The sequence below is a fragment of the Botryllus schlosseri genome, chromosome 15, assembly GCF_051294905.1.
Source record: "Botryllus schlosseri isolate E-star chromosome 15, Bs_hap1, whole genome shotgun sequence".
NCBI classification, from domain to species: domain Eukaryota; kingdom Metazoa; phylum Chordata; class Ascidiacea; order Stolidobranchia; family Styelidae; genus Botryllus; species Botryllus schlosseri.
In genome coordinates, this window is record NC_137250.1 from 3481416 (window position 1) to 3508511 (window position 27096).

A 27096-nucleotide genomic window follows, 5' to 3' on the forward strand; every position below is an offset into this window, starting at 1 on the left:
CAGTAAATTTTGCACGCTATAAGGAGTTCTCACTGATATAATTTGAAGAAAATAGAAAGTTAAACCTAAACCCCTTTGAAAGTTGGTTATGTATCGTATAGCTGAAATGTTTGAATGCGAAATAAAAATTACCTCTTTTTCATTTATCCACTTTAAAATATAAATTACGTTTATTTTCTTATGCCCAACTTAGATATATATTTTAAGTATATTTTATCTCTATTGCAAGAAAATGCGACTCATTTACCGAATGAATTTCCGGATGACATTTACAAACTTTTCCTGGCATGCAGAGAGGAATTCCCGAGTAACCGGCCGACATTCGGTGTTGCGAAGGTCAGTGTGTTTCATAGTTGTGCGGTCAGTTGTAATTCATTCGAAATTTTACATCAACTGTCTTTGTTACAGAATGTGCTATTTGAAAGTTACAAGCAACGCGCGTACCAGTACAACTACGGTCATCACATTAATTTATCGCCCAACGAATTTGAAAGTTCCGATGACGGTTCGGAAGATCCGGGTACATTAATAAATCTTGTTTATCACACCGAATGGGTGAAGGGTAATGATAGGTAAATGTAGCTTCTGAATGACTCCGAATTAGGTAAAACGGGAACGTATTTCTTACTCAATAAGTCAGAGAACACGAAATACTCAAACATTAGGATTCCGCTATCCAGTATAGTCTATACCTGGTTGTAACTTGAGGCTTCGATATCATTGATGTGCGACTGGACGATTGGTCATTGACTTGAAGTAGCATGCTGCAGGCGTGTACTCCATTTCTATCCCAATTGGACAGTAGTATCTATGCCAGTGCTTTCCAATCTTTTTCAGTTCGCGAACCACTTTACATCCAAATATCATTGCGCGACCCACCACCCTTTCGCGACTAACGTTCAAGCCACTGCTCGTGTGCGCCAGTATTTATATTGTCAGTGCGTTACGGTTATCTGGTCGTGCCTAGCGTGAATAATTTCCTGACTTCATGATGGAACTTGGTCAATGATTTTGGCAATTGAATATACTGCTATGAATTTTTGGCGACAGCAATATTTGGAAACAGCCATTTTAGGCACCTGTAGTCAATGGACAATTCCTCATATATAGGAAGAAGGTTTCGCTCCTTTAAGGCATAAGTTTTCTTACTGTCGATCATATTGACAGCACATTTAATGGAGTCGCATGTTGACCTAAACTCCATATGTCTTGGTATGTCGTGGCTCGGTAATGGCCGACGCAGAAAGGCCTATTTCTATAAATTACGCCATATGCATAATATTTTATTAGGGAAATGGGTACCCTATTAAAATCAAGACATATAACGATTTAAAATCGCGTGCGGCTCCAAGAACATTTGAAGGAAGTTCAATAATTCTCCAAAAAAACACTCTATCATTTATGTTGATTCATGAGATATTTTTAGCCCCTCTTCGAGCTTGATTTAATTGGAGGGTTGAGGTGCGACAGTTTAGATCCTGAATTGGACAGACGATTACAGACGTGAAAGGCTTATATAGGCTCTTCGCCATTTGATCTGCTTAAGCGGTGTTTTAAAGAAGTCTAAAAGTGGACCGTGCTCCTAGTAGTCAGATGCAGAATAATAAAAAAAATATCGGCCTGGTGTAAATGACCATTGTAGTAGAAAAACACCATGAATACCACAAACACAAACAGACGAAAAAGCGCTTATTCATTCAGCAATTCATCTATTACGTCCAACGCAAAGGGGTTATGCGTAGCATTAGTTGCGGCATTTGCTTGCTGATTAGAACGACAAATCGGGCTGGATCGCTGCATTTCCAGATCAACGTTCACGAAGCCTCAGGAGGAAAGAATGAATTTCAATCTCACACATACACAACAACGCACTGTCGGATCTCATGCTCCAATCAATATGACTGTGACGAAAATCTGGCTATCGAATTAATATGAGCACGGCAACGTGGCTGTGACGCTTATGGACGCGAAACAATTTAATTTGGAGGAGGAGAATGTGCATTCACTCTTCTAATCTTGCGAATACAAAGTTTTTGGAATATTTGAAAAATTGAGTACGAATGTGTAGCATTCATGTTTTGAACTTCTTCGCGACCCACCTGAAATAGCTTCGTGACTCACCGGTTAGGGAGCACTGAATGCCATACATGGTAGCACTTTTATACACATTTTGCAGATAGCAAATAACTTACGGGCTTGTTATGTTGTATAATGAACTGCCGATGGCAACATTAACAATGTTGATTTTCCGCATCGGCAGTACATCGAACATTAACTGATTGAAAAGAATGATCCTTGGTTCGTGACTGCCTGCTCACTCCATCACTTCTCATCCACTCTGCGGCTATGTACTTGTAAACGTTTTGCAGGAAATGTTAACAAATATTACTGTGAGCTGCTTGCAGACTCATTGATCATTGACCCAATAATCAACACAATGAGCATTTATAGCGCAGCATTTTGGAAATTTTGCTAACCCTACTGAACGTACATATTCAACAGTTGTATATTTTTGCAGCGAAACAACAAACTCACTATGATCACGTGTTCTTGCGACAATATGCAACTACAATAAATGAACATGATATAAAATTCGATCCCCTAGTCATCTCTTGCATTTTCGCAAGACAGTCACTTGCCGATGTTGGTTGCCATAAGCCAGGAGCGGACAACATCCGGCCCGCGAAGGGATTTTGTCCGGCCCGCGGACAGTTTTCAAGCATACATGATCATGTGGCCCGCGGCGCCAGTCTGCCGAGATTCCCCATTACTTGCTTACTACGTCAAATTGTCGTGACTGTATGTTATGATATACATGTAGGCGCAGCGTTGCGAGAGTGGAGCTTACGCGTAAGTTTGTCGAAGCGAGAACACTTGCATTATCGGCATTTACGGTGCACTCAACCCTAATCTCGTCTGTGGTAATCATGATTTTTGTCGACTACAATGGTCATTTAAACCAGGCTGATATTTCTTATTTTTGCTTCCGCAACCGCCGACTTGTAGCACGGCACACTTCTAGGCTTTTCTGAGGCACTGCTTATGCCAAAGGTCGCCAACTCAAAACGGGTCGCAGGCCACTTTCAAATTTCGTAGAGGACGCGGGCCGCATGAATTCAATTTCGGGATTAATTAGGCCACACAGTTAACAACGACGCTATCTCGTCACCTATATTCAACCCTAATGAATTGATATCTTGGTAGATTAGAGCTACCCTGCTTATCGAACGCATTGAAATCTTACTTAAGGATTGCACCGTGTGTTGATTGATCAGAGAGAAGCAGACATGGCGGCGCCTGTATGATTATGTTATTCTCAAATCCACATTATCGGTGAGAAATAACTTTGAAGTGACATTGCTGTCGTTGAAATACATTTATTACATACGATTTATTCCATGTATATGTGGATAAATGGGCGAATAATGTATCGATTCAGCAATCCGGCCTGCCAAGTAGGCCTACTTAATTTTCCTATAACCGGCCCCCCAACTGGAGAAGTTGGCCGCCCCTGCCACAAGCCATTCTTGGTTTCGGGGGGGATATTGCTCTCCAGCCACCAAATCAGTCTGTTGGCAATTAGCTGTTCTACTTGCCTCACCATTTGTTTCGACTCATTTGTTATGTAAATGAAAACGGATTGTATGATGCATGACGCTCGTTTGTTCGGCAGCTTGCTGGGCTTGCTTTAGAAAATTGGAACCAGAATCGAGTGCTTTAGTGCTGGTCGGCCGCCGCCTACTGCTTTGCAGAACCTGATCGATGAGCAGAGTAGCCAAGAGCAGACAGGCATTGTGCAATGTGCATCCAATGTTGAATCGAAGAAGTGTATATTTTATGCTTACGAGGAGAGAAATGTAGACTATAAGCACACCTATAAATCTACCAAATTTTATACAGGCCCAACGGACCAGACATGGCATGTATTGTTTGACTACGACGCCGAAAACGACTTGCAATTGAACGTCAAGAAGGGTGATATATTGAGCCGTGCAGTACACAGGTATGCTGGCTTCAATAGATTCTGCTGTTCGTTCACGCGATTTTGCATCAGACGTTTAGGATCAAAGATTCGCGATCATTTCTTTGTTTACGCATATATCAGTTCATAATGATTTTTTCTTCACCTGCTTTGAGAAATAATATGCGTATATTTACCAGGTTTCTGTTGCTGTTGTTGTTGTTGTTGTTGTTGTTTAATGAACAAAAAGATTTGACGCTTAGTGCCTGACGGTCAATAACAATGTATAGGAATAATGACGAAATAGCGGAATTAAGTGGAAACACTCAGTTGATAGCAGGTGGTTTCTCACAAGAACTATATCTATCAGGTGTTGCTATCGGTTTCACCGGTATTCTCTTCCTTCCACAGATAGAATATTTATAAGTATCGCTTTTATTGAAATTTAGTAGAACATGCATTATCCATTGTTATTGAGATTGACATTGGGAGTTGGGACGCAACAATGCTGTCTGGCTCTTTTTCTCTTGAGCTACTCTCTCGTTTCGCCAGACAGCATTGTTGCGTCCCAATGCCAATCTCCATAACAATGAAAAATTCAAGGCTGATTGTGGGAGTTCCAGGGCCACGAGCGGAATAAAATTTATATTTTCGTAATCAGTGCAGAGCAGACATGGGGTGATTACTTTATGAATGTAATCGATTGCGATTACGATTACTTCGGAATCACGCGATTACGATTACGATTACGATTACAGCAAAATCAGGAAGTAGTCGATTACGATTACGATTACATTGAAAAAGTAATCACGATTACTCACGATTACATTTGTTTTGCTTAGGACTATAATCTTAAATGATATATGGGAAGACAATACAAGGATTGCGATGAAAAGGCTTAATGAGATATCAACTTTCTTCATGATGCGTCATTTGCTTATTACGTCATAATATATCAATTGCCCAACTTTATAGTGGATGATTTCTCGCGTCCAACGATTTGCATTATTGCAAGGTCTTTACCTGCCGCGCCCCAAATTCCTTAATAGAGTGGGGAGCGTGCACGAAGGGGACTCAAAAGTATTTCGTAAACCAACATATATTATAGAGCATTTTCGAGAATTTAATTAATTCTTGTAAATGTTTTTCGAGCTTTGCGATTCAAATATCTCTAGTACAGGGGTCACCAACGCGGACCAAATGAGTCGCCCGCGGTCGCTGTAGTAGTGGTGGCTTTTGGGGTGGGCGAGGTGGGCGGTCGCCAGGCGGACTGGCCGAAGGGTTCCCCTATTTGGATTATGCGCTTTTTCAAGGATAACAACGAATAAACATGGAAATCCGTGTAAGGCAAGAATAGGATTCCGTACAGATGTGTCAATCATCATCAAATCTCTGCATTTGTTAGAAAAGTACCATATCCCGATAATCATCAAGTCTCTGCATGCGGTAGAATTACTTAGTTTTAATGTAGTGTATCTTTGCACACATGAAAAAATAGACATGGCCGAATCCCGCACCTGGTCAAACCTTAATAGATAGATAATAATAACATATGAGAAAGAGGGGTCTGGGGGGCGAAGCCCCCCATAAGTTACGGATAGATACTTATAGGGGGGGGCGGTAAGTCTCGCCCAGGCCCCCCGTTCGTATGGCCAACACTGTGCTGTAGCAAATATCCAAATGAGAGATTTGATAGTTGAAGCTCGTTTCATATGAGCAGCGGTTGAACATGGGTCGGCCGACGCCAAGGAACATACGAACGCAGTCGCTCGGGGCATTGCTTGTCTTCGCCCACGCGGCGGCTCAGCGGGAATCTATATAGTTAATATTCCCGAGTCTAGACGCGGAGATCGGCGATTCTGCGCGCACTGCAGCAACGCAACTGAGCTTGGAGGAGCTGGTGTGAGTCCCTGCGAGTGAGCGTTTTTTTTTCTTAGTAAGGGGCGGAAACCCGGCCCAGTGCTCTGATTGTCTTACTCTAAGTGAAGAAATCCAACTGAACATGGATAAACGACGGGAGTACGAGGTAACCCGTCGGTCGTCGCAATAATCAGTACACACTACACAAGAAGTAGCTTTTTGTTTCAAAACAGTTGGTGACCCCTGCTCCAGTAGATAGCTGGGTTTGAAATGCATACCTTTTCCCCCCAAGAAAAAACATACATAGGCTATATTTTATGGGAACAGGCATTTCGTAGCCGGTCATTACCGCGCCACGATCCCACAACACACCAAAACACATATGCAGTTTCGGCCAACACGCAACTCCACGGGATGTGATACCAAAGAAATACCTTGGCCGAAACTTAGGGTATTCGTCCATTGTCAATAGCCGCGCTGAGTGGGCGGGACTAATAACTCCTGTCCTTCCCATCTGGGCCCACAATGCAAATGTCACCCGGCGCATCCACAAAAGAATAAAGCCATGACAATTTGTGTGTGCGTCTCACAAAAGATATTCTTTTAGTCTGCTACGTTTGGGCGAGTACAATATCTTGTGATTATACAACGGACTAAAGGTCGCGAATTAACAACATACAGTAATTATAACAACATACCAGATGCTATGAATATGAATTGCGTGCCCCAGGCCCCCAGCTTTACAGGTAAATCTGACACCCGGGGCTCAGAGAGGTTATAAATGAATAGTAATATAATGCAATTATCAATATTATTCACGAAATTCACTTTTGAAAATTGGCCAACGGTTGGACAGGGGAATTGCTGTTTTGGCTGAATTGTTGATTCTAGCTACAACTCACGCTAACATGTCAGGCTATATAAGCGGATGGTTATGGCGGCAGGTCCAAATGCTAAGTAACGAACTGTGAAATAACGATTGACGCCCGTTTCAAGTAGTTATATGAGAATAAGATATGGTTAACATAAAAATTCTGCCTTCAACTTAATACATATACAGCGAGCTGCTGTTACGAGAAACGGCTAAGTACGGCTCGGTTATGATATATATCAGCAGCTGTTTATTTGTAATGCTTCGTTGTGGAAACTGCAATGTCTTATTCGACGAGTACAAAATTCCGAATCTTCGTCAGGTGCACGAGCGTACGTAGGCCTCCTGCTCGCCAAGCAGCAATGGTAAACTGCGTTTAACTAAGCACAACCAAACATTAATACATAAGTTACTATTTGAAACTATAGGCAGAGTGGTGATCAATATCCTGCTGCTCCAAGTAGCGGCTTCTGTAGTGTATTGATAACCTGATATACACCACGGAGGTGTTCTTACAATCACACTACAATGTCCATCGCATGTCTGTTTACACTGTGTCTGGATACTTGTTACGCAATGACGAGCTGAGCTAAAACTTCTGACGTAATAATGCGTCAGTGGCGTTTGAAAACAGACGTTTGTGCTAACGCTAACGTGGTATATGATCTCATTCTTGTTCACGAATATTCAGTTTATGTCATAGTCCTTGTACAAACAAAAAGTAATCGTTCTTTCACAAACAAATCGATTAGATATGGGAAGTAGTCGATTACGATTACGATTACTTCGGATTTTTTTCGAATGTAATCGATTGCGATTACGATTACTTCAAAATGCTGTAATCGTCGTAATCGATTACGATTACTAATCGCGATTACCCCATGTCTGGTGCAGAGTCAGCTTTTGATTGATACCCGTTTTACCAAATTTAATGCTCGGCAAGCCGGTCAAAAATGACCGTCAAATTGCCTGTAGCCAAAGGGAAATTGTGACGTGATACAATTTCACTGAGGCGTGAGATTTGTCTGTGTCGACACCATATAGGACACAATGGTGTGAACACAAGCACGTCTCACGGCTCAGTGAAATTGGTCTACGTCACACTTTCTACTTGGTCAAAGGCTGTTTGACGGTAATTTTTAATTTTTGATCGCCTTGCCGATCATTAAATTTGATAAACTGGTCATCAATCGAAGGATATACCGTGGTACTGCTTGCGAACATATAAATTTTATTCTGCTGGTGATTCTGTAACCACCGCCACCCCCTCCCCGAAATCGCCTCGAATGTGGCATTGTAACGGAGTTTGGTATTGTGACGCAACAATTACTTGTGAGTTTTCGATGTCATTGCCTTCATCAGTCCTGTAGAGTTAAATCTGATCACGTATGATAAGACCAATATAATTGTAAAAAAATAATCTCTTGACTTTGAGTTTGCTGACTGTAGATAGCTGACCAACGTCACCCATACATTGAAGATCAATAGAAAAAATGATCGCCTGAATGATTTTGACAATTTACAAACAATGGAGTGTATTTTAGATCAGAAAAACAAAAATTACTGTCACGTGAATAGATTTGTTTCCAAATGGACGAAATTCGCCTCAAATAGTTGCTTTCTATGCAAACCAGTGGTTAAAGAGATTCTTGGAGGTACAGAACTTCAATATACAATTGAATAGTATATTCATATAGTAATGAACCCGAATATTTTAAGCTGACACTCGCCAGGGGTAATCGTCAGCAAATATTAGACAATTGTAAAGAACATGGTATATCAACAATCGTATCACAAAATATGACGTCACCAGCATGATATGAGATCTCAAATAAGAGAGCGTTCAATGTACCTGGTGGTTCTAAACGTTTTTCTTGCCGCGTATTAGCCTACATCGAGGTTCTGTGATTAACGAAGAACTCGGCTTTACTCAAAATTTGTACAGGATTATCAACACGGGGGGGACTATAGCAAATAAGTAGGCCTGGAAATTTAGAACAAATGTTGATCTTGAGCTAATCCGCCCATGATTATTACACTGGTCAACAAAATGTAAATTTTGTTTTTGGCAGAAGATCAATGAGTTGTTTCTGGGGGTTTCAAAGTTGCTGATTACGAGCATCACAATAGTCTCGGATTATCCCCAAATTAAGGATAATTGGAGAATTATCAACGAAAAACTCCAATAACTCCACTTCTACTAGTCCGAATTGAGTCAATTTTTTTTTGCATCGTCTCTGAAGACAGCTCAACAATTTCATGGGGTTGACAGAAAAATTTGAAAAAATTTTTTTTTCAATTTTCCTGTATAAATTAAAAATTTTAATTGGATCCGCGGAGCCCTATACTTGTTAGAATTGAACCAAATTTGGTGTGCAGCCTTTGTTGTGGCAACCTGACAATTTAAGCACTGAATGGCTGGAATCCGGAAAAAAAAGTTATTTTTGAACAGCCCTAGTGTACAGTGCGTATGATCGAGGTAGCCTGTGGATGTCTTGCTTTGCATTGGCGACGCTGCCTAGGTAGCGATGATTGACCGATTTACCGCAGTTATAAAACGCCAAAATAGCAGCTCAAACGGCGCTGCCATAGGTCTATGCTGCCTGTTTTAATCGTGGTAAGGCGTTGGCCCTGAGTTTGCGATGGGAAGAATACACGAACGTCATAAAATTATCGTTCGGATTTCTTTAGTGGCCCGGGATATATGGAGCGAGACGTTATGCAGCAATGCGACTTCTGATATTTCAATAATAATATTCTTTGTGTAAATCTTACAATATATCGATGTAACTTACATACAATGGTTTCGCATTGTCGTTTTCGCCTCTGTGAACATCTATTTTGTGCTGCAATTTTCCAGTTAACTCTTAATTTAGTCTGCATAGCTTTTGCTTTTTTGGAATATCGTTTCAATGTCATCGACTTGCTCATAATGGTGACTGGAGTGAAAACACAACACTGTCGTCGAATGATTGTATTGCGACCTATGAACATATGCATATCTTCGGAATTAGCTGTCTCTGATTATTTACGTGAAAGATTTCCTTATTACAAAGCGCAACATTTGTTAGAAATGTGTTGGATAATACAAGAAGGTTTTCTATTTCCTTGCAATTACTTCGCGGGCCGGATGACATAGTCTGGCGCGTTGGAAGCGACCCGAGGCCGCATGTTTGACACGTCTGGAGTAGAATATTGTGTTGATATGAAATGCGTAGTGTTCGAAATGGCTGGGCATGCACCTCGTATAGATAAGTGATTCCCACCCTTTTTTAGTTCGCGACCACCTTTTAATGCAAGTTTCCTTGTTCGATCCACCATGACATATGGCCGAACGATTGGGGACGTATGTGCAATAAACCTTGTGAGGAAGGAGAAGACGCTCACTGGAGAAATTGCGCGACAGTTATAGATATATAGATGGTATTGATGATCGCATAGGATGGTTGGTCGAAGTGGTCATTAATGCTAATAATAATTGTATAGTCGTTAGTTTCTCGGGCTGGGCACAATGATTCGAATACTCGAATCTGAATCGAGTATTAATTTTCATGATTCGAGTCAAGTAGTAAAATACGATTTTTTCGAGTACTGAAATTATACGCTCTTTCTAACTAAAAGTTAATTTACTAAACAGAATTATAGTTTTGATACTATTCTTCACTGAGGAAGCCCTGAAACCTTGATTGGCCGTGTCGCAGCATACGAGACATAGTACAAAGCTTATGAACGTTACGAGAAATGACACACTTCCAAAGTCAAGATCATCCCACAAGATTGTCAACGAGTGCAGTGAAATCGGTATGGTCGAAAAAATGCCAAAATATATTTTAATGTGACGGATAACAAGCAATATCTTCTTTCTTGAGGCATAAAAGGAACATATTTGAACTTTGACATAGTATATTCTGTTGTGACGTCATAATGAGCGATAGTCGCATACTCGACTCGAAGCGTAATACGTGATTCAGAATCGAATTACTCAGGTACTCGATTTTGCCTAGTCCTATTAGTTTCAACTACGTTACAAGTGGTATGAAACTATTTTAAGACTTGCTAACAGCACTTGAGGTTGCACTAGAGCACCGTATGTATATAAACTACGCAAATAAATAGGTTTGGAGAAGAAGATTGGGACTTGCCAATGCATGAGGGTGTCTTTATATGTGACAGTTCTCAGAATTGCAATATCCATGGTTGTGACTGACGCTTTACAAATAGCACAATCGTGGTAATACGTTTCGTTACCACAAACTGCTGCAGCTACATTGCATGGTTGTCACGCCAATCTTACTCATACAAGTGATGCAGACCCATAAAAATACTTCATTTTAAGGCATAAAATCAAAAATACCGCAAAAAATATCGTCATATTGTTAATTTATTCGCTAAAAGCATTTCGACTGACTCTCATCAGTAGCGAACGTCAGCATGTGAATCAAATTCGAAATGTAAGAACTAATTTTGTCTCTGTTACGTAAGAATTGCACAAACAAACAACAAGTCTAGCAGCCAGGCAAGATACCATAGAAACGATTAAAAACAAACGGTAACGAGTACATATTCGGTATAAATAACCGAGAATAACAAGGCAGAACAATAATGAAATATTCCAAGAGGATAGAGGCGTTCCTTCTGGCGACAGATATAATCGACTTTCGCAGCCTTATGATCGTAGACTCCTGAATCTTCAAATAAAAAAGAGAACGGTCACGAGCAACTATAAAAAATTGACTGTTATTGTAATGATTAGAACATTCTGGATGGGATAAGAGATGCTGTCCAATAGCCGAATTACAAGCAGTAACTTGATCAAAGTCACGCAATGTGTCGACAGATTACGATGATGGAGCTGGAGAAACATCATTGGTTATTTTAATTTGACGTGTGACATGCTGACGAATTATTTGCTGCCAGCGAAGGTTAGCACTGGTCCTTTCGACGAAAACATCAAGAAATGCCAGTGAATTATTAACCTCTTTTCCATGGTGATATTCAGTGACGGGAAAACACTATTCAATTTCCTCAAAAACAAATAATACTGGCGTTCGTTCCCGAATATGGCGAAGCTGTCATCTACATATCGGTGATACATCAACGGTCGGTCAATATCAACGAATAACTGTTTCTCGCAATACCCCACATAATTTTTAGCCAGAATAGGACCAAGAGGTGATCCTATTGCAGTGCCATCAATCTGCTCATAGAATGGTGTTACTGAAACTCAATGGGGCTGTTCCACTTCATTTTGAACACGCGGTGGCGACAAAGGTAACTCGCCCAAATCTGTTTTGTTGCTATATGTTTTACTATGGGAATGGACTAAACATGGACCCAATTGCGTCTATTGGCGTACAACGAGGATGGTGAAAGTATCCATATCAATATAAATCATCCATATGGATATCAAGTAGCTGTTAGCCGACGAAAATGAGGCTATTACTTGACGTCTAGTCCTCGTGATGGACATTGACATCATGGCAGGTGGAAGCTTACCGGTACATTGCTGTTAATTTTCCGAGAGTCGTATGATATGACGAGTTTTATATGCCTCATTGTGTAAGGATGACGGTCATTTGATCTCAGAAGATGCATCAATTAGAAACAGAAAGTTATCGGGAGGATGGGCTCCGTTTACGAAGAAGAGGTATGGATGCCTAGTCCTCTCCTGGAATGTTGTCTGCAGAATATCATTTCACCAGCATGATTTATCCTGCTTCTCCTGCAGTAAATCAGTTCCCCCATGATTGTTATGTGTTATGGAAAATTACGTTATGTACATTGTACATTTGCTGCTGTGAGGTCCTACAACATATAAAAATCATGCGTTTGAATTACAATGAAGCTGATTACACTTCGGTAAAGGCAGCCTCATCTGTTCTGTTTTCAATGAAAAAGGTTGCAGAAGAGACGTCAGTGTCAAAAGCTGTTGCAAAAGAATAAACTGTACGAGTCATCAGTCACGGCATCTTGTTCTGACAATTCAACAATTTGCAAAAGGGGATAGCTGAATCTACAGTGATTCACCCCTTATTGAAAGAAGCATACTCTATAGTTGATAGTGAAAAGCAACCATTCCAACTATAAATCCTGAACACTCAACACTGTTGGATATTGTAAGCATGGCGTAATTTTTGTACTTCCCACTGAAAGACTTGGAATTAGGCTTAGTTTTAAGACAACTATCTCATATGACTTCAACAAAACGACTATTGTCAGTTGCTCACTACATGGACTCTTATTATACGTATCTGATTATCTGATACATATTTTGTTGGTAGCACAACAAACTTTGCTACAACCTTCAAGATTTTCAAGTACAAACTCGATGATCAAAAATGACCAAGGCTCACAAGCTCATTTTTGTGTTTTACAATTCTTGGATATGGTGATGCTATTAGTATCAATTGGGTTTACAAGTATTTTGCTTTTTGTCATAAAGCAGTCCCATACATGGGTATCTCAAATAGCGGGTTGACATTCCTTCTTCCTAAGAATTATGTAATTGTGTAATAATGAGCATGCGTCGATATGTTGCTTAGAATTTTTGTTGTTTGCTTTTTTCTATACTATTTTCTTAACTTCAGTGTGCATGCCTCCTCTTTACATCGCCTAGGCCTAGGTGGGTGTCTGATTCCATAGACTACTCCAAGTCGCTGCGACACCTTCCTATTTTTTCATTTTATCGCATTTTGTGGTGTATTGAACTGATAAAATTGCTAATAAACCAATACTGATGATGATGATCCAATGTTTATGTGCTTACCATTCGAGAACCTCTGCTTTATAGACTATTACGCTTTGCGACTTTAGTTTATAACCGTTCCATTTTATTCAACAAAATAACTGCAACAATGCAACTGGTACATCGTTTAATTGTCAATCATCAGTGAGGATGAGATCTAGTTGGTATTATTAGTATTTTATCATATAAAAACACCAACAGATAGTGATGAGATTGAAGAATAGGAAGGTATCGGAATGACATGAAGTCTTTCAACCAGACAGCTATTTGGTTAAGGTCATAATATATCTAGAAAGGGTTTATGTTGAATCCAGTTCAATCTGGTGTAGTTTTGGCCGCTTAATGGCGAGAATAATAATGATAGAACCATTGCAGTTGGTGATGAGGATATAATCATAATTTCAGCACTTCCATCACGAGAACAAGACGCCAAGAAATAGCATCATTTTCGTCGGCCAACAGCTATTTCATATCCATATGGATGATTTAAGTTGATATGGATACTTTGACCATCCTCGTTGTGCGTCAAGAGACGAAATTAGGTCCATGTTTAGTCCATTCCCGTAGTAAAGCATATAGCAACAAAACAGATTTGGGTCGAGTTACCTTTGTCGCCACCGCGTGTTCAAAATGAAGTGGAACAGCCCCATTCAACAGCACAAGTGCGCAAGCGTATTATTTTAACGAAAAAAAATACCTTGAAAATGGAGGATATGGAAGGACACCAGAATGTAAAAATTAGTTGTTCGTCATCAGGAGCTGTTAAGACTGAAGTGGAAGTAACCTAGTCTAAGAACATTACCACTGGAGTACGTACTGCAAGTAAGAAAAGCCTACTAAGTATCGCTAAATATTGCCGTATATTATAAAAGGCTTATTGCGCCAATCATTTCTTAAACCATTTTCGAGCTAAATATGTAACAGTGGAAATGCTCGTATAACTCGATATCATTCCATTTTAGGGATGATGGTTGGAGTGATGTCAAAACGGCTGATGGGGGTGAAGAGGGTATGGTTCCAACTTCATATATTGGGACAGAAGAGGAAGCATTGTTTACTGATGCTAGAAGTTAATTATATCTGTGATCACGTGCTTATAATTATATTTGTGTGTTGAATTTAGAATCAGAGCGATATTGGATTTACCAGGGTTATATTATGCATTTAATCATATCAAATATATTAGAACTCAACGGAATGCAGCTTGAGACCAGTACGGCTGATGTATTTATTATTAAAAATGGATTCGATTGCTAATAAATGGTAAAGCGTGCGGCATGTCTGCAATATGGAAACTCCCCAGTGCAGTTTTCGGCACAATCATAATCTTCACCCACATGCTTGCAAATAGAAGAGTTCATAGCGATGTCCTGAATGTATTCAGCCGTATAGCTCTGTGGTTCTCAAACGTCGGTCCGCGACGACTTTTCTGCCGGTCCTCCAATTATGTTAAAATCTTATACCTTAATGTCAAGATGCAAGCTGGTAATGGCTTTTCCCTTGATCAAATTTTATACTGATTCAGAATTTCGAGAGGTAACATTAGGCTTCGAAATATGTTCGATTCGACTTGAAGTTCAAGGTCGCTTGTGTGGTGATTGTACAAGACACTTGATTGATTACCGATTACTGCAATTAGTTTACTTCGCTCTGTTCATTCTGTTTGTACCTCAGTTGCTTATGTCTGTATGCTTGGAAGTGTACGTCTTAGTTCCGTTTAGATTGTAGCCGAATTTCAGTTAATAAAAATCTAGAAAGCACTATCAAGCAAATTCGTCTCCGTCTACGCTTTCCTCGAAAGGCCACAACAATTTTATTACCTGCTATTGATACAAACGACTCTGGAATGACTTTCTCCCAAGAGAAGTATATCGGCGTGCTGGTTCTAGAATTGTTACCAAGCTCTCAAGATTATTTGAAGGTGTTCAACCACTGGGACAAAATGTTGACAAGTTTCATATCTGCTGTAGAGTCTTCTTTGCGGATAGGGATGTGGCCCATGCAACGAAAATGTATGTATACATTTTCCGCAGAGAGTGCGTCTGTTTCACTAAAATTTGTTAGTTGAGAATGCCTCAGTTTTTTCAACAGCACGCTTGGTGGTTTGTTCAGGGTATTCCTTATCAATTATGAATTTTCCAATGCATTCAAGTTGTGAATGAAATTTGACATACGAACAAAATACCGGAGCTCTGTGTGCTAATGTGCCAATAAGATTATATTTCCTGCGTTTCGGACTAAGCCGGGAGTTCCAAACTTTTTTGACTCATCGCCCCATTGTCATGCTCGACATACTGCGATCGTCCCACGATGTACTTCTTGGTTAATGGAACTCGCACGACAGTGTAAGTAAGCTGCACAACAGACTCTGAAAGCCCCTAAAATCAGCCTCGAATTTTGCATTGTGATGGAGTTGTTCATTGTGACGCAACAATGCTGCATGGCAAAACGAGAGTGCAGCTCAGGATCAAGACCCAGACAGCATTGTTGAGTCACAATCCATAACTCTATCATAATCCAAAATTCGAGACTGATTTTGCGGGGTTCCAGGGCCATGAGCAGAATAAGATTTATATTTTCGTAATCACTACAGTTGCAGCTTTTGACTGATACCAGTTGTACCAAATTTAGCGCTCGAAAAGCAGGTCTGAACATGGCCGTAAAATAGCCGTACGCCAAATGGAAAGTGTGACGTACACTAAATGCAATGAGCCGTTCAATCTTGCTGTGTCCATCTCCATACTATTTAGGGCACTATGCCTAGATAGATAATTAGCAGCTGTCGGCGTCACGCTTGTTTGCCCAAAACGATTTACTGCTGGCAGTGCAAACGCGGCATAATTGCTCATCTTAAAACAGGCGACATGACCGCTCAATTTAAATAAACTTCATCTTATTCAAAAGCTACTGTCGCGCTGAATATCAAAATCCGACCAGTGCAATGGAACTCCCACGAAATAGCCCTCACAATCTGAGCATGGGTATTGCTCCAAAGAGTTGCAGCGACGCAAATGTCAGGTTATGGTCATTGTGGTATTTCAGTGTAATGCACCTCAAACTTAGTGCTCATACATTCGGTCACATCTAATGGTGGGTCACAGAATGAAACTTGTAATCAAAGTGAGTCGCGAACTGAGAAAGATTAGGAAGCACTAGTCTACCCCTCAACCGAGAATGCAGAAATTACCTGTCAAAAACGATACGCGAAACCCGATTTACGTTGAAATTTGGTTAGCCGCGTACATTCGGTCATTAGGGGCAGGTAGAGGAGAATCTAAACCGTTCCCATTCAAATCCCCTTGGTTCCGCAACGCAAAATTTTCCTGATTCATAGTGAAACCTAAACGTGGAAATGAATTCTGTGAAATCTAATTGTATTTTCACTTGAATGTGGACAATGCTGGACGATTTTCGGATTGCCGGCGAAATTCTGTTCCACTGTTCTGGTCCTTCGGTCGCTCGCTGTACGCACTGTGAGGAAAACCTGTAAGTTTAATTGCCAACGCGACCTACAGCATGTGTTGCGAAGTAGACTATGCCAAGTAGGCTATCACTGGGAACTGCCGTAGTTAGTCGGTAGTTTTGAAATTTTCCAATTAACTGTGAAATACAGTGCGTATAACTGTTGTCATTGAAGGGGTTCCCTGGTAGGGTATGATATTGATAGGCGAGGATTGACGGAGTTAGAGGAGTCAAGGCTAACGGTCGATTTGTGAGGGCTGACCAGATGCGTAAGTTTAAATGCCGACGCGACCCACAGCATGCATAGCGAATTAGATTCTGACAAGTGTCACTGGGAACACTTCGTAAGTCCGAGTAGATTATTTGTGGCGACACAACTGTCTCGCGGAGTCAATCGTCCATTATTAAGATGGTTTTCGATTATCTAAAACAATGGGAATTTTGATCTTGAGGTCGTTTCTGAGGGGGTTCCAGTGCCCGGAACCAGAGAAAAATTGTATATCAGTAATTAACATAAAAATGAATTTCGAATAAAACAGGTTATATTGAATTTTGAGGTGTGGCCGCTAGCTCCAAGATTACCCTACTCTTGCTTCGTGTAGCGGATGGCCGACAGCTAGGAACGTAACTGTCGCACCCCAAACCCGCCATTCGGGGATAACAAGCTCGAAGGGAGCCTAATATTATTTCATGAATGAATATAAGTATTTTTGGGGAATTTATGCAACTTTTTCAAAAAATATTCAGGGCGCGATTTACTGTTGCCAAATGTATTGATTACACTAGGCAACAATCTTTAACAAAAAATTTGTTCATTTCGATTTTGCACTTGATTTAGGCTAATTTTGGCGTGCTGATTCCAGAAATGCCACAGGTTTTCTTCTATCACGTCAAGTTTTTGCTCTACGACGTATGCCAAAAACATGCAAATTTTCACGAATTTAGCCATATTACCTTTCAATACCATATAAAAATCCACACTTTCACCATATAATAAGTTGTCTAGTCAAGAGTTCAATTGAATTATTAAGAATAAAGGTAGTGGTATCGATCTGGGCCGATGCTTTCTCCCAATTTTGGTTAGAGGATGCAACCCTCCGAGGACAATTCACACACATATTTGATGCAAACTGCAGGATATGGCAAGAAAAATAAACATTACATTTACTATCAGCTATAGGTCCAATGCCCCATTCAGCTTATCCAGTGAAACTTTAAACTGCTGTATGCTCGATAATTTGGATCACGATGAAGATCTTAGGGATAGCAGGCCTAATGATGTAGATTTTGAAATTGAAGGTGATTCAGAATGTAGAGTAGTCCAGCAACACGAGTTATTGATCTGACATAGGCTTTGGGACTTGAAATATAAATTTTCGAAACTTTTAACATCCTTACGAAGTGAGAAAAGATTACGTGGCAAGGTAGAGAAGGTATTTCACTTTCGATCAGGGGAATCAACCTTTTCTTCGTCGGCCTACTTTCGGTAGCTTTTTGTATTGTCGTGATACTAGTATTGGCATGATACTGTCACCATGGATTACTGGAGGAGTTAGGAATCCCCATTTAGAACTCAAGTGAATGACAAATGCCTATAGGTAGCTCAAAAAGGATCCTAAAGTGTGGCATTCTCCAAAATTGCAACGTCTTAGGTGCAGCAACAATTGCACACTCAGTTAGTCTTCGAGAATAATACAGAAACATTGAGAACAATACAGAAACATAGAATTGTTGCAATATCACGAGCACGATTGGATCGCATGTGTCAGCTTTGAAATATTATTTTTTATTTGTTATTCAGACAATAAGGATGCACAGCACATTTAACCCTGATACACATGTGCCACTACCATATGTTTATGTCGGACAGCAGACCTTAAAAAAAAAAAAATCTTAATAATTTCCCTGAAACCTTGACATGTCAGAGATGGCCAAGGAGAAAATGTCTCCCAACATCTGAAGATGATGGGGATAAGATACCAGAGTAGATTGGAGCTGAGATATGTTAGCTGACTATTGATCGAGTATCAAACTAGACAACCTACAGAATGATGGGTTATTAGCGTGAATTTGGAGCCTGAAACTCGCACTTTATTTGTCCTGTACAAGCAATATCAGTTTAAATCAACCAAATAAAGCAGGACAAATGCTTATTTGAAGTCTAATGATTTACTTTCGACTGGTTGTAGTTTTTGAAACGTTTATACAATAAACACAAAATAATAAAAGTAGTGCTATTATGTGGGTTTTGAGGCAATGTGGGGGGTGCCTAACCCAAAACCTTGACGCGATAGAGAAAAACGGAAGTCATTTTTGAATTCAGCGCCCAAAAGTTAGCTGAGATCAAATTCCTGATCAAAGTCGACAAAAACTGTGTTGACCAGTGTTATTATTGGGTACCCTTCACCAAGAAGAAATACACATCATTTATTGAAATGGGAATCTCGACGTGGGTTATTACCGCGCCACGGCGCACCAAGACATATGAAGAGCATGTAACATGCGACTCCGTGAAGTGTGCAAGAACGTTCGGCAGCGAAAAAACCTTTACTGAAAAAGACTGCCCTTCTAGGGTTACCATATTTTGATAATCCGAAAAGAGGACAATTTTTGTAAATTTTGACATTTATAGATTGCTGGAGTAAAATCAGGAAAAAGTGGTAAATTTTTACCGATTTTGTGGTAGGTTGACTGAAAAAAAAGGACACTTTTCTGGCTCGAGTCCAGATAAGCCCGCCGGGCCGTCACTTGATCGCTGATTTACTATATCTCAGTCCAATTCCCACGTACATTTGACAACAATTTCAAAAAAGAGGACACATTCTAGAAAAAGAGGGCATTTAGGCGACCTCCGAGGACACTTTCATAAAAGTAAAAATAGAGCACGTATGGTAACCTTACGCTGACCGAAAACTTCGATATTTATACACGTATGTTTAATTGTCCGTAGGCGCTAAATGGCTGGCGCCGAACGTTCCTGTCCTGGCAATTTGACTCCACGATACAAATGCCACCCCGCAGGGAAAGCTTATTGACTAGTGAAGAAATACGAATTTGAAATCGTGTGCGTCTTTTAGTTTAGTAGGTTTTGGCGATTTCAATATCTTTTGACATAACAGAAAAGAGGTCACGAAATATCATCGTGCAACGAAGTCATTATTCCAACGGGTCCGCCCGCAGCTGTTTAATTAACAATATTTACGGACCCTACATTTTCGAAGACACCTCGCTCAGCTCTACCGGTAAATCTGATTACGTGAGCAGAGAGAGGATAAAAAATTTGACAGGAATATATATGCAATTTCCGATCTTATCAACCGATTCAATCATGAATTATATAAAATTTTCGCGCTTGGCGCATTAACACGAAACCAGTTGACTTACCAAACAACAGTAACACATCTCTCGCTTGTAAGTGGTAGCAAAATCGTACAGCGGCAGTGGTGTGTGCGGGGCGAAGCCCCTCCCCCCCATAAGTTTGGTTTATCAGCCAATGAGTTGCCGAAGACTAATGTTTTGGAAGGAGGCTGACGAAGTGCTGTTTCGGCTCTGCCGAGAGCACACTGCAGGCTTACCATCACATCACAGTTGCAGATAAGTATATCGCTTACTATATCTTGTTTCTGTGCCACGATTATACAGATAGGCCAAAAATCAGCGCGACCGATTACATTACACATTTTTCCACTTTTGTAATACTTTTTCTGATCGATCAACTGAGCTTACCTAATTTGAGGATGCTGATCCGAATTTGCCGTCAAAATTCACTCATCACGTCACAATTTTTCGCAATGATCGAATGAAAATATTACTCAAAAACAGCTGTATTATGGGCGCTTATGCCCCAATGCAGGCCAAGAGGTCCTTATATTACGAAAAATATCCTACAAATCTCTAAACTTACTTAATTGGATTCGAGGTATTAATATCTTAAACTAGACCCTCCAAATAATCGGGATCCTTAGTATTTCCAAGAAAGTTAGATACAACTTCGATGAACGAGAGTGATATAATTTTTCGAAAACCGCCTTGGTAATAAGAAATAGGTGGTATCTCGTGAGTGTTCTGATTTCAGGTCCAACAAATATACACTCTCTTTGACTTTATCGTAACTCAAGTGAGGAAAATTTCCGCAAATGTATTCAGAACGTGCACTCTCCTTGTCCAGAGCTTTTAAAAAAAAACTTGAGATCCAGCTCAATATAAAATGATGGAATTTCCATTAGAAATTCAACATTAGATCTGTAGATAACCGCAGGATCTGAAACATTTTGAAGCCTGGCCCTCATCGGCCACTTACGCTTAGTTCAATGATATGTAATGTCCCATTCACACATAAAACAAGGATACTTTGTAGTTCTTCTCTAGACCGTTGAACCAGTAGCATATTTATGGGCTCAAAATCAACGGGAACTTTCCACGTATGAGTATAGTTTAAGTAGTATACTATTGAAAATTTGAAACCAAAAGTTTTATGTTCCCGTAAGACCCCTTGATGCTAGTTATACGAGCTACAGCGATAGAGATGACCTTGATTTGTATTTTGCAACAAAGCATCTCTTAGGCTTGATGCATAAATAAAGAGATGTAATTCATTGCTCCCAGTTTCTCTATGAGACCTTGAACATCCACACAAGAAGGGATCGGAGGCAAATAATCTTGTGTATTCACTATCACGCAGTGTTGGGATGACTCGAGTCAGACTCGAGTCACCTTTTTCGAATGACTTGACTTGACTCGAGTCACTTTGCTAAAATGACTTGACTTGACTTGACTCGGCGTATCAGAAATATGGATTGACTCGTGACTCGCAGCAAAATTCATGAGTCAATTTCAAGTCATCAAGTAATCGGTGTCGGTCAAAATCACTGAAAATTGCATATGTTCGGATTGTTTACGAAACGCTGGTGTAACCGTGAGAGCGACCAATCATTTAGTGATCGTGCGTTTTACTGAGCCTCCAATGTTCCCTCACAAATAAATTGACTGCAAACGAATTGATCGAAGCTTACAGCTTACGTTGTCGTAAACTAGTATAGTAAAGTATTTAATCTTTGTTTTTACCTTAACCAAACCTCTTGTTTTATTGAAATTGAATTCGAATATAGTTTATATAGTCCTCAGGCATTGTCGCAGGCTCGAATTGTATCATATCGATTTGTAAATGGGTCATGTATTGCATCCTATTAATTCATATCTATTCACTATTTTGGCTGATAACTATTAACTATGGTTTAGCAGTTCCACGTATATTTGAGCGATACAGCGCCTTCTTACGTGTATATTTAACTCTATATTCGTTCATCGGTTCAAAATCAATGACCACTCAATCTGTATTTCAGACAGCTAGCAAAATGCAATGACGTTATCATGACCATACTTCAAAAAGGCAACTTGACTTGAATTGTGACTTGACTCGTGACTTGACTTGACTTGACTCGACTTGACTCGAGTCACCTCCAAAAATCGAGTGACTCGACTTGACTCGAGTCACCTTTGAAAATCGATTGACTTGACTTGACTCGAGTCAAAATGTGCCATGACTCGAAATGACTCGTGACTCGAAGGTAGTGACTTGATCCCAACACTGCTATCACGATGCATATACTGAGCAAAAGTGGTACCAGTGTTAAGCATACGTTTGGCTTTCAATATGAACCTACCATAACAGCAGACTCCTTTGACAAATTCAAATTTATGACGGATTCATTTAGTTCCACTTGATTCAACTTTATATAGCCGCTGATCACCATCACACTTATGTTGATAACATTCTTCTGACCAAGACTTTTCACCACCTAGTCTGGAGAATCTTCTTCAACAGTTCGTAAAACTTTTTAAGGCGATGAAATTGTTACATCTGGCCCATGAGGAATCAGTCGTATTTCGCAAGGCAAATTTGGTATTTAATGTTATGCTAGTTATTGATATTGAATCCACAACAATACAGAAGCAGAACTAACAATCTCTCTCCAAACCTTTGGCTCTCTCGAAACCATTGGCACGCCAAATGCTGAAGATTTTTGTTTTCCAATGCTTCACAGCCTTAGCGTCGCCTTATTTTTCATTCAGTGTGCTGTGCATGCCTCTTCTTTACATCACTTGGGCCCAGGTTGGTGTCTGATTGCAAAGACTACTCCAAGTCGTTTCGACCCCTTCCTATCTTTTCATTGTACCTCAGTCTTGTGATGTTTTGAAAGAATGGAAATAATAATAAACTGATACTGATACCTAAAACTAGGCCTATAGAATACTTACTTTTTTACTAACTTATATATAGTTAGTTTTACTTCTACTTGAGTAAAAATGGACGTCATTACTTTTACTTCCACTAGAGTACCTGTGGTAAGTACTTTGACCACATTTCATGACGCCACAATGGTGATAACTATGACCCAGCAGCAAGGAATAATTTACAGAACAGGTTGTATTTAGTGCTGAAATGCAAAATTTTACCTCACATATTTAAAAAAAAATCTTGACGTGATAGACAAAAAGCAATTTCATATTCGTAATCAGCATACGGAAATTCAGGTCGGACACGAACCCGCAGCCGTTTGGTATTGCAGGTTAGAGTCCAACCGAGGTCGACTCCAGAATTCCTACCGAAGTGTTGGAGGTTTATCCAGGCTCCTCTTCGTCATATCACCCGTGTAAGCGGGTGTCTAGAAGTAGGCCAAGCTACAAAGTCGACATCTACGAAATATAGAATGAAGAAAATTGACCACGTGTAACTGATCACAGTAGTCGACAAATACCATAAATTGCGCACACAACAACAACAACAAACCCACAACCCATTGGTGTTTCAAGTGTGGATTATACAATTACGCTACCTCACCACACGGTTGGTCTAAATCAGTGTTTCTTAACTTTTTTTCTCCAGCGCCCCCTTTCACAACTTTCCGTGCTCTAGCGCCCCCCAACCCATATTTCAAGGACCGTAATAAAGACAATGGGTAAGATGGAGGGCCGTAACGGTAACCTAAAAAAACGTTGGTCTTGGGCCCTGATAAGGTGATAAACCGAACATATGTTGGGCCTCGCTCCCAAGACCCCTGTCGCGTGATTTCGATATTGAGCAAAGTTTATATATGGCCTGGTCACCGAGGCGCGAAAGTTTTTTTTTATAATGGATGAATGAGTCGGTCAAGAATATTGGTGATTGCATATATATAGTAGTGCCGAGCATGGGCCGGAGCCGGATTGGATATCTGGTCGGATTTTTTCAATTTTGGCCGGACCGGATTGGAGCCGGATCAGTACTTTTTTGATAAGGTCAGAATCTTTATGGATAAGCGTGACGTTAATAACTGAATAACTACCAACCAACAACACGCAAGTAACAGCCAAGCTGGTGCGAAAAGAAACGAGGCATATTTTTAAATTCACGGAACCACCGTACTGTGTTGGGCCGGATTTCGGCAGGACTTTTTCATTCTCGGCCGGAGCCGGATCAGTACTTTTTCTTGATACGGCCGGAGCCGGATCTGAGCCGGACCAGTGAATTTGTCAATCCGCTCCGCACTAATATATAGCTATAATTTTTTATCCTTTCAGCCCACGTAATAAGATTTAACGGTAGCGCTGACTGAGCTGTTGTCTTGGAAAATGCAGGGCACGTAATTAATAATTAAACATATTCGGGCGGGCCCGTTGGTACAATTAATTCGTTGCATGTTGTTATTTCGCGACCTCCTATCCGCTATATAATCAAAAGACATTGAAATCGCAAAAACGTGCCAAACTAAAATAAGCACACGATTCAAAATTGGTATTTCTTCACTGGCAAATAAATTTTCTTTGATGTGTGTTTATTTGTCCTGTGAGTTTCAGATTGACACGACATGATAATTCGGCACGAGCCATTTAAGCGCCTATGGACAGTTAGACATATTTATATCGAAATTTACGGTCAATAGTAGGGTAATCCTCTTCAGCTTTGGTTTTCTCGCTGACGATGTTTTGGCAAACTTCCCGGAGTCCCCTATAGGCCGAAACTACATATGTCTTCATGCATAGTGGCGTGGTTGTGGCCAACGCCGAAATCCCTATTTCTATTTTCGATAAATAATGCGTATTTCTTCGTGATGCACAATAATCAAAAAATTTGCAAAAGTAATTCGCGCGCAGCTCGAAAAAAAAGTAAAAAACTTGTATAAATCGTAAAAAAATGATGTGTAATTATTGAGAAAACACATGTAGCAAACATCGTCGAAACATTTCGAGATTTGACAATTTTTGTCGTATGCTAATTTGCTCTGAAAACTCGTGATATGTTTTACTATACTACACCATCTACTGCGACGCCATTTTGCTTCAGTGCCCCCCATACCGCCCCCCTGAGCCCAGCGCCCCCCATATCGTCCACTGAGCGTTTCCGCCCCCTTCAAATCCCAAATCGCCCCTTGGGGGCGCTGGAGGCAAGGTTAAGAACCACTGGTCTAAATCGGGTTGAGCAACTTCTCCAGTCGGCGGACCGGATATAGGAATATTAGGTACTTGGCGGGCCGTATTCCTAAATCGATACATTATTCGCCAATTTCTCACCCTATATAAGGAATAAATCGTATATAATATGAATTTAAAGTTGAAAGCGTGAGGCCCAATACAGTATTTGGGGAATTTGTCAACGTAATATACTCCAATAGCTGTTGAAGTCAATGCGATCTGTGGTCAATCAAAGTTTTCGACAAGTTCTCTGAACTGTGGTTGCATGTCGGACGTAGAAACCACCGCACGCAGATTTTGTGCGAACAAAATTGTGTACAGCAACTCAAATTTTCTAATTATCAATTATATTTGCGCATTTCGTATGATGCATGCATATGTGGTATAGTTAGTTGTATTGTTATTATTAATTTGAAGATGCTCGTTTATTGACAACAGTCTAATACGGGGGTGGGCAAACTACGCCCAGCGGGCCGCATGCGGCCCACATCACCGTTTTGTGCGGCCCGCGAGAGGAGCTTCAAGGAAAATTGTAAAAATATTGATAAAAGGTTACCGAAAATCAAATTACTGTGGGTATTTGATTAATCTTTTTCTCAATATATTTCAACATGATAATGAGAATATATGCTCTTACTATAGAGCGTTTTTTTCTATTTCATTGATGGCGCGATAGCCCGACCTCGGGGCCCATGCATTCTGCAAGGTTTCAATTGCTAAACATCACAGACAGAGAAACGTAAATGACTTAACTGGGACCACGAGTGCCGTTTTAGATTGGCAACGCGAGCAAGTTTATGACTTTTAGTGTTGTACTGGAAAAACCGACATACGAGTGTGTTAAACGAGTGATTCGTTCTTTGTATGTTTAGAACTATTTATATTTATAATATTTATATATTGTAGAAACGTATTTGAAGTTAACAAGGTTTACTCAAAGGTACAATAAGCAAATCTATGAACAGATTGCTACTCACAGACTCAAATTTACATCCAGTTCTAAAAATTGTCCTACCGACGTTCGTCCCTAACTTTGACCATGAGGACTACCAGCTTATAGATCGTCGTGAATGTTTCTGACGCGTGTACGTTATCATCAACTCAATGTTTGGATTGTTTTAAATGTACAAGTAGATATATATACTATTTCAATGCCTTCGGTCGCTATATAATAAAATGACAATATTAAATTTTGGTATAGTATCCCAATTTTACACAGTGCGGCCTGCAAATGGATTCAAATGTTGAATGCGGCCCGCGAACTAAAAAGTTTGCCTACCCCTGGAGGCTACTTAATAAACAACGTGTGAAAGTTACTTTCTGTGTTCGCTGAATAATGTTCAAACCATGCACCAGACCTGGATCGGCTAAACACGTGAAATACGCTTTGTCAGCCACAGCAGTGGTTTGTGACCTTGACGCAACATCTGAAAGAGATAAATAGTTTGCTGCTCCCTAACACTTTGCGTACCATGATTGCGAGATTCGGAAAAAGGGTGCCTAAAAGGATCGTCATCATATACGGCGCTGCTTTAATCACGGCCTCATTCACAGATTGCCAAATACTTGTCATAATGCGAGGCGTGCCGGCATGTTTACGAATCACTCGTAGATAGACTTACGGAAGCAAGAGGTATAATGTGGGTGAAACTGCAAATTCCTCAACCGCAGACCAATATGCTACCGCCCCACAAGAGCTTGCTTCCTTCTATCGCCGGACCCTCACTACGATTTTAATCAGCGCAC

At 40.3% G+C, this 27096-nt stretch overlaps 1 protein-coding gene across 1 annotated transcript in view; it reads left to right on the forward strand.

The window, feature by feature from the left end:
• The window catches only part of LOC145457204 (proto-oncogene tyrosine-protein kinase Src-like), an 86708-nt gene extending 71499 nt beyond the window's left edge, over positions 1–15209 (forward strand). The window contains exons 13-16 of the mRNA XM_080335386.1: positions 230–336; positions 409–520; positions 3901–4003; positions 14400–15209. Coding sequence (XP_080191512.1) covers positions 230–336; positions 409–520; positions 3901–4003; positions 14400–14511 — 434 coding nt within the window. The 3' untranslated portion in view covers positions 14512–15209. The remainder of the gene's footprint in view (positions 1–229; positions 337–408; positions 521–3900; positions 4004–14399) is intronic.
• Positions 15210–27096: the final 11887 nt, after the last annotated feature.